General features: G+C 40.1%; 1 protein-coding gene across 4 annotated transcripts; it reads right to left on the bottom strand.

The window, feature by feature from the left end:
* Nucleotides 1–3,658: 3,658 nt before the first annotated feature.
* ENY2 (ENY2, transcription and export complex 2 subunit) lies at nt 3,659–8,663 on the bottom strand. 4 transcript variants are annotated; one of them, XM_019551977.1, is made up of 5 exons: nt 8,568–8,663; nt 7,816–7,911; nt 6,516–6,586; nt 4,839–4,913; nt 3,659–3,921 (listed from the first exon to the last, which is right to left on the bottom strand). In XM_019551977.1, exons 2-5 carry the CDS (start codon nt 7,881–7,883, stop codon nt 3,845–3,847), a joined length of 291 nt encoding a protein of 96 aa, XP_019407522.1. In that variant the 5' UTR covers nt 7,884–7,911; nt 8,568–8,663; the 3' UTR covers nt 3,659–3,844. The 4 variants fall into 4 exon arrangements, with proteins under 4 accessions (XP_019407522.1, XP_019407513.1, XP_019407503.1 ...); XM_019551968.1 differs by lacking the exon at nt 8,568–8,663 and adding an exon at nt 8,427–8,515; XM_019551958.1 differs by lacking the exon at nt 8,568–8,663 and adding an exon at nt 8,401–8,511.
* Between the last annotated feature and the right edge of the window lie 25 nt (nt 8,664–8,688).

Below are 8,688 nucleotides of genomic sequence, written 5' to 3'. Positions count from 1 at the left end.
GGACCTGATGATCTCATGAGGTTCCTTCCAGCCCTAATGTCTATGAAATCTATTAAACTTGAATGTGTATGATTTTATTGGAGGAAAATTTGAGACTGTTTGTAAGATAACACAATGCTAGTAGATCAGAAGAACTATCTGAAGGAGACGGCAGGTATTTTTCTCGTATGAGGTGGAAACTATCTTTTCATTGTCTTGTAGTGTAATTCAAATTTAGCGTTCCTTCTGTACATTTACATACTTGATTTTTATTTTCTTAAACCTGCATGAATAATAGCTTACAAACTTTTCTCAGAGGCAGACCACATACAAATTATTTATACATTTAAATTGAGTTTTATAACGGGCTCTTAGGGGTATTACACATGAAAATTAATCAGCCTTCAACTTGCACTGAGCAGAGCAACCTGTTTACTCAGTAGCACTCTGTGTAGAGAATATATAATTGCACACAGTACACTGGTTTCCAAATGCAAATATAAACTTTATTCAAAAGGCCACTGTATCATTTAGGCTCTGTCTGCCCTAGAAGTGCCTCTCTCCTACTGCATACCTCAGGGATACTAGCTGGAATTTGGGAGTACTGTCATTGGATGATTGTCAGTCAAGAATCATTTCAATCACTGATCTAGCAAAGCTTTCATTTTTACCCTTTGGAGACTATGTTAAGAGTCTGGCAAGCAAGGTCCCCTGTGAACAAAATGGTTTTGTCATATTTTTAAAGACATTCTCACCATTGTGCTTCGTGTGTGTGGAAGTAAAGAGAATATGTTCTGTAAAGTAAAGGAGGACTAAGTACTAGGATTTCTTAAGTAATGATTTAGAATGTGGACATGAAGTTTAGAAACGTGTGCAATACCACCACACAGGGCTGACTCATGCTAACTTTAAGAGAACCTCAATTATTTATTTTAAGAAACTTCTGAAGACATCAACCAGGAGAAATATTCTCCTTTGCTGTCCCTATAGCCACCTTTCTGGTATTTAATTTGCTTATCTAACAAATAAGATAATTTTCTAGTGGAAGACTAACATAAAAATCTGTTACAGGCAGGTCTGTTCTCTCTTTCACACACTTCTAGGATGAGACAACTAATCATTAAGTTACCTGTGCCTAAAGTTAATTATGCTTTTGCAAACTCCTTTATTAACAACTCTTAACTTTTAAACAATTATCTTGATTATGACTTTTGCTCAGTGTCTGCTTTATTATAAATGCTTTTTTATAGAGTTTTATAAATTCTTATTATCAATGTATCTTATTATAAATGCTTTTATTAGAAATGCTTTCTCTTATAAATCCTTGGGAAGTGAAGTCTAAACCTCCTCTTAGTTATATTACTGTATTTGTTTGATTCAAAGATGAGGCTTTTTCCCCTATTCATCATGTAGGACTTGGGGAGGGTGGGAGGACATGGAACAAGCGCAGAGCCACAGAGCAGCAAGATCCAGTACTGATTTCCTCACGGCTCTCTGGCTGTGTGCTGGGTCTTGTTGTTCTCTGACTACAGACAGATTCCCCCACTGCTCTCTGTTTAGCAGGAAGTCAGAGAGCAGCTAGGAAATCAGCATAGAGCCAGAGACCAGCAAGATCCAGCCCATAGCCAGAGAACAGTGAGAGAATTAGCACTGGGTTTCTCTGCTTTTCCTGGGTTTCTGTCTCTGGGCTGATTTTCCACACTGGCTCTGGACTAGACTGGATTCTGCACTGTGCCTTGGCTCCCTACTGAGCTGGAAGTGGGGGGGGGCAAAGGATAGGCAGCAAGGGAGCGTCAAATAACTGGGGCAGGCAATGGGAGGTGGTGGGGAGGGACAATGTACAGGGGTGTGCAGGCCAGGATGAGGGAAAACAAGTGGCATGGGAGCAAAGTGCAGGAGGACAAAGATCCAGGGTCAGGTTGCCTGCCCTTCTCCTCACTGCTTCTTTCCCTGTGACAGCAGTGAGAGGAGGCACATGAGGGGAGGGGATTTGAAATGACCCTCCAATAATTACATTCTTTGCATAATTTTTTTGTAATTTTTCATGTATAGAATCTGATTTTGAGGGGCTCATTTAAAATTCCAAGTCACTTTGGATTTTGGTAAATACATTATCTAGTAAAGTTAATTTATTTTTACTTTACATTTCATTAAGTTTTCAGTGTTTATTTCAGTTCATTCAGGTTTCAGCTGTATTATAAAGAAAATAGCCACAGTACAGCTAAGGGTTTAGGTGCCATCTCCTGGACTACTGAAGTAACAGCCTAAATTCAGTTAATGTCCGGTGGGGGGGGAAGGTAGCTTTTGAATACACACCCATTTACGTTGTCAGTCAAAAGTTACTCGGTCCACTGTACAAGAGACATTTGTGGTTGTACTTTTCATGAATAGGGCACTGACTCTTAAACCTACTCCATGCCTTTCCTGCAGCAGCTGCTGAATCACTGAAATCAAGGGTTGGCAGCATATGGCTTGCAGGCTGGATTCAGTCCTTGAAGAAAGGAGTTTGATCACACCAGGGTCAGATATCAGAAGTGGAGTCTGCATGTACAGCAGATGGGCAGCAGGTAGAGGCATTGTGCCACCTTGGACTCTAACCAGGTTAACCTGGTCTGTAGCCCCAAAATACCACCAACTGCTAAGATGATGGCTTTAGATTAGTCCTCTTTAGAATCCAGTCCTGTGTGTGTAAGTGGATGTTTCACTTGTCCAACAAGCACTCAGGCCCAGAAACATCCAGGACCCCAGGTGTTACAGATATGAGAACAAAGGCATACCAAATACTGCAAACTTACTTTTCAACTAAACCCAGTATCATCAGGTTAAAACACATGGAATAAATTATGTAGAAAAAACCCATAATACAATTCTGCAATCATATTGCAACAATTAACTCAGAAGCCAGATGGCACATAAACCACTTCTACTCTGCCTCTTTCTGCTACCTAGTCAGGCCGAACCAGAGGTACAATCACAAAGAAAGAGACATGTTCTCCTCTGTTTTGCAGAAATAGCCTCAATCAGGGGTAGCAAGCTAGGCAACGTATCCCTGCATTGCCAAAGCCCTGCTCACTTGTCTGAGATTGCATTGTGAGCTGGTAGCGAAACCCTCGCTCCCATCTGTCCTAAGAGCTGGCTGCTGGCTTTTATCAACTGGACTACCTGTGAGGGCTGGAGAGGTGGGAGACACTTTTACCTAAACTCTTTCCCCAGTTGTCTTAACTCCCCTCCCCAAGAGTCCTTCCTTCAACGATAGCCATAGCCTAACTTCTTTGTGATCCTCCCGCTAGACTTGCTGCAGCAACAACCAAATTAATTCTGGACATATTAGCTCTAGAAAGGAGCTGTCCTCATAATGCTGTACCTAGCATAATTAGCAAAACTTGGCAGCCAGAACTGGGCTGTACCAAATGAATGTGCTGCTAGCATGTGTAGAGCCAGCTTATCATATAGTCTTCAACTTTTTGCATATCTATTATGGCTGAAGACGTGCGCTGAGAAAATTTGTCAGATTTGTTTGTCAAAGCAAATTTTGTTCTTACTGAGCTAATTATTGAATCATTAAAAAATTAAGTGGGGTTTAGCCAAAAGTAATAAAACAACCCAGTAGTTAGCATGCATCACAAGATTATAAAGTCTTGGTTACAGAACAAAAGTTAACAACCTTTAAAACACTAAAGTTCTGAAAAGATTTTTTATTAAAATAACAAGAAGTTTAAGAAATTAATACAATGTAATGAAATGATAACAAATCATACACAAATCATCGAACTTCAGTCCTAAAGTATGGAAAAATTCATTCAAATTGTGGCATGATTTATATAATACAGCAATGCAAATACTGTACTCAAAATTAATGTTCAAGTTAAAGACTGGCGTGCTGGGCAAGGAAGGTTCTTATTCTTTGTAAGAGTTCCTTCTTGACACTGTCTGGTACCAAGGCTGAAATTAAAAAAATAAAAATAAGAAATTCAAAAAACCCACAACATCTTACTGCATTGAGAATTTAAATCAGAATTTCCCCCCAGCAATTCTGTTAATTCCTAACAACAGAACCACCTATCTTTCCTATAGTATCATCAAACAAATGGAATTAACAGGTGGCAAAGTAGACCAAAAGCTAACAAAGCTGCCACCATGAAGAAAAAACAACACTCAGTGACAGACATTACTCAGTAATAGATAGTGCACAGCAACCAAAAAATGATCTGGTTATCTGAATTATGTTTCCTCAGAGATTAAGGGCTATGGGTACTGCTTAGGATTTCTGCCATGCCAAGTAACCAGGACCAGGAAGGAAGAGTTGTTCAAGGACAGTGTTTTTATGAGTTCCTGAGTGTGCTAAATACACATACTTAAAAAAAAAAAAAACAGAATTAATGAACCTGCATCTTGTATTGCTGTAGCTTTTACTATATAGCCAGCCAAGCTCTGAATGGTTTGTGTGTAAAAAAGAAATTGTAATGTCAACTCTACTTCTTGCAGCTGCTCTTTTGCTTCCCCCTACATGCCAGTCCTGTAGTAGCGCACTCTTACAGACCCCCAGCTTGAAAATAATAGGAAAGATGTAAAGCATTTCCCTTTACCACACTGAGGTTACACTAATTGTCTTGCTGCAACTAGACAGGTAAACAGATTTCTCATTTACTTAACCCTTTTAGAGTAAATTTACATACAAAACTATTTTTTTAAACACGGAAGTTGCAAAAAAAGGATCTCAGGACAGCATGTATTTACATATATATGTGGCCTGCTTTCAGTTACTAGTTATATTGTCAGCTGTTTCCCTGCTTGTGAGCTAGTACTGCTTTGAAAAATTTTCTAAAGCACATTTAAACATACAATGTTACTTTTCTTACCTCTGCCTTTAGGAGTGATTTCTGCCACCAGGTCATCAACAGTAACATGCTCTAACCCTTTTTCTTTGATTACCTCTAAAGAAAACGAAAGAAAGTTGTCTTGTTTAAAGTCTTAATTAGAACATGTTTGTCTAATGATTAAAGTATAAAAATCTGTGTGTATACATACACCCCCCCACACACACAGCATATTGACCTTCTATTCATGCTATATTCAACCTAATCTCAAACTCGTGCACTACTGCAATTTCTGAACTCTTACTCAGACCACATTACACAAAAAAGGAATAACCTTTCCAGGTGAGACGCATACTAGTAGTGAATCACCAATGACTCATTATGAAAATGCAAATTTGAATGTACCTCCTTTATGTACTTGCTAAAGATTACATACCTGACCTAACATCTAAATTGTCAGTATGTTAATGTTTTTGTGTGCATATTAGCATCTGCTTTTAAATAATAACTTAAAGTAGGTGAAATTGGAAAACAGAACCTAGTGCTGCAATAAAAATAATCCTGTGCTCTTGAAATGTGTTCTCCACCTTAATGAGTATTGTGATCAACAATATGCAAAGTTTCAATTGTGTATGAGACTAAAGAAACCTTGCATCCTGAAGTACTGATGATTATTGTGAACTGCCATCAAGTTAATCAGTTGTACAAAAATTAGGGAATTTTTCTTAGCTAAATTCCTTAATAAGGAGCAATCTACAAAATAACAATTTAACTATTAGATGTACAATTTACAAATGAAAGCTCAGTTTTCCTTTGGGCACAGGTCAGTGATTCACATTGACAGGCATTGTTTCCTCATACACAAATCTCTCTCCAAATTAGACTAACCAGGCTGCTGCTGCAGGTTGCTGCTCCCTTCCTGCTTTAACCTGCGCTCAGGCTTGCAACGCCACCCGTTATGGCAGTGGAGAGGGATGAATTTGGCGATGAGAGTGAACTACCCCTCACTCCATTGGGTGCATGTAGTGGTTGTGATTTGAAATGGATTCTGGCAGGGGAGATTGGCAGCACAGCATGAGGTGGAAATAAGGGGACATGACAGGCCAGCTGTGTGCCACCTATCCCTGTGCCACTGTGGGAAAGATCCAAGCTCTTTATGAGATAGATTCAGCCCTCAGGCCATAGGTTGCAGAGCCCTGCACTAAACAATTGCTATTTGCATATCAAGGAAACCTTTGTAGTTACTATCAGATGGTAAAACTAAACTCGGGACTGTTTACACAGAGTGGCACCTGTATCAAACTGCTTACCCTTGCCCCCCACCCCTCCCCGGGCAGATCCAGACCATAATCATACTAATTTCAGAAGCTTAAGTAGGGCATTGATCACTATAGCAAGGGGTTTGTTTGAAAATTTCAGGATCACCCAAAGAATTACAGAGGTATTTGGGGCAACTTGGGTGAAGTAGGAATCTGAGAACAGAGACAAATCCAAAACAAACCCAGTACTACGAACCACTGAGACAGGTCCACACTTGAGAAAATATTGATTAAGAAAGCTTTCAGAACCTCTCTTGTGCCCAACATCTTCCATATCTTGTCCAAAGATCTTCAGGCAGTAAAGTCCCCCTCTGGAATGCTTATTTGGCTAGAAGGGATTTACTAATCCCCCTAATTCAGGTAATAATTAAAGATACTGAAATTATTCAACTCCTGTTACCTTTACAGTGTGCCTTCAACTGATCCTTCCAGCCACATTCAATTAATTTGGCTCTCAGCAACTCTTTAAGGCTGTCAAAAGTAAAAGATTTCACATGAAAAAGAGTTGATAATATATACAATTGATTTTTTTTTTTAATTACTCTTCTAAGAATTCTGGACCCACAAATTATTTTAGTTATATGCAACAGAGGCCTAACTGCACATTAACTCATGCTGGCAAGTAAAATAATATCATATCCAAAAAAATCCAGAATAGCCTCAGGTTAAAGTAAGCAGTTTTCACTTAAAGGGATGTGATTTTGAAAAAAATGCTTGAAAACTGTTTTCAGTGGAGGCTCAAAATAGGCAATAAACATCCCTGTTATAGTTTTACCATCAGATAGACTTTGCAAAAAGAGAGGGAAGTGCAGCATTCCACTTCAGCACAATCAGCCAGAGTGGCCCAAAACAGGCGATTCAAGACCAAACAGAGGACCTTGATTACTTTTTAAAAATCTGTTCAATAATATTTTATAATATGCTCATTTTTCCTGCCAAAGGCCCCTTTATTTTGATTTAAGAGCAATACTGTTTCCACGCAACACGCTTTCAAGGATCCCAGCAGAAAACACAAACTCTTTCAAAGCACTGACTACTCTAAAAACAGTCACAACTAGGAAGGAACTAATCAAACACGACTTGATTGTGATTCACAAAACAAGCATTAGGAAACAAGTGTCAATGACATGATAAGGATAGAGTTGGAGATCTAGTGATACATAGCATTATGAATATCACAGGAGAGAAAAGGGAAAAGATTGCAGATGTTAAGTACATGAGAAAACAACATGCTAATCCAGAGGAGTGAAAGCCCACAGTTCTTATTTCTCATCTAACTGCTAATTTGCTTTTAAGCAGTTCGCAGGAATAGTAAGAGACCATTCAGATTTCAATGTGGGAGAAGAAAGGTAAGTGCAGAACACTGCATCTGCCCTGAAAGAAGCAATATAGATCTGCAAACTCCTTGCTTAACAACATAATCAAGAGAACACTGGCAGAAGTTTTTATATGGAGTTTAGAAACCGTATTTTCCACACATCTGATCATTTTACTTTTTTGTTCAATTAAACCTTGATAACAGGGGTTATTATAATTTTACTTTATTTCTGAATAATTTATTTTAATTAACTCTTCCAATATAACAAATAATCCTAATCAAGGGTTGAGAATCAAGAGTGATTTTTCTTTCCTCCTTTGAGGCATCATTCATGCAGTATTGATTGTACAAGCCATATGAAGAGGAAGAAAAGTCAACTTACCGCTCACGTTCTCCTGTTTCTATTAGTTTTTGGTTTATAGTTGCTCTCATCTGTGCATCTTTATTCATTTTGCAAATCTAAACTTCCACAACAAATCTGTAAAATATCAGATGAGATTTTAACAGCATTACTTACCCAGCATCTTTTGCAACAAAGAGAAAAAAACCTATCAAATTAAGTTATATTTTTTTCCTTTGGGTCTCTAGTTTTCCAAATACAATTCCACTTAGAACAAAGTAGCTCAGATGATTGAAGAGCTGTAGCAAGCAAGCACATATTTACTGCAGAAAGGACAAATGCTGCTACGGTCAACAGGGTCATCATAGGAGTACATTCCCACTGACCCCAGAGAAATGCGGTGGAAATTACTGCCCACCACCAACACGCAGGGGAACCATGTTATTTGTGGGCTGGCCCTGGGATTAGGGACCCCACCCGCACCCCATACATCTCAGGGGTTTCTGAACTCCTTCCAGTAGCTTTTTCCTGATTGGAGGTATTTCGCTGTTCCTTTTCCCCTCCCTTCTTCCCTGGGCACAAGCAGGCCGTCTGCGAGGTACTGTAGGTAACTTAAAACGTGCAAACCACCAAGGCAGCTTTTGGCCCCGCACTCGGCTCCGAAGCTGCTCGTCCCCCTGCAAGACCGCGCGCAGAACCTCAGCTCTGCCCTCCCGCAATGCGCTAGCGGGGAGACCGCCTGCTGCTGCCCGAGCTCCCCTCCACCCCGGCCGGGGCGGTTGAACACCACCCACCCTCCGCGCGGCCCTGGTGCCCGAGCGCGACGCCGCGTCCCGGCAACCCCCGCGCGCTGCGCGCGGGGGACGACAGGAAATGGAGTCCTGGTCCCTGTCCGTTCCGTTTCGGCGGCCCCAC

Source organism: Crocodylus porosus, unplaced genomic scaffold (genome assembly GCF_001723895.1).
Source record: "Crocodylus porosus isolate Cpor-Errol unplaced genomic scaffold, CroPor_comp1, whole genome shotgun sequence".
Taxonomy (NCBI): Eukaryota; Metazoa; Chordata; order Crocodylia; family Crocodylidae; genus Crocodylus; species Crocodylus porosus.
The sequence above is the reverse complement of the archived record's forward strand: the minus strand, read 5'-3'. Positions and strand labels throughout refer to the sequence as shown.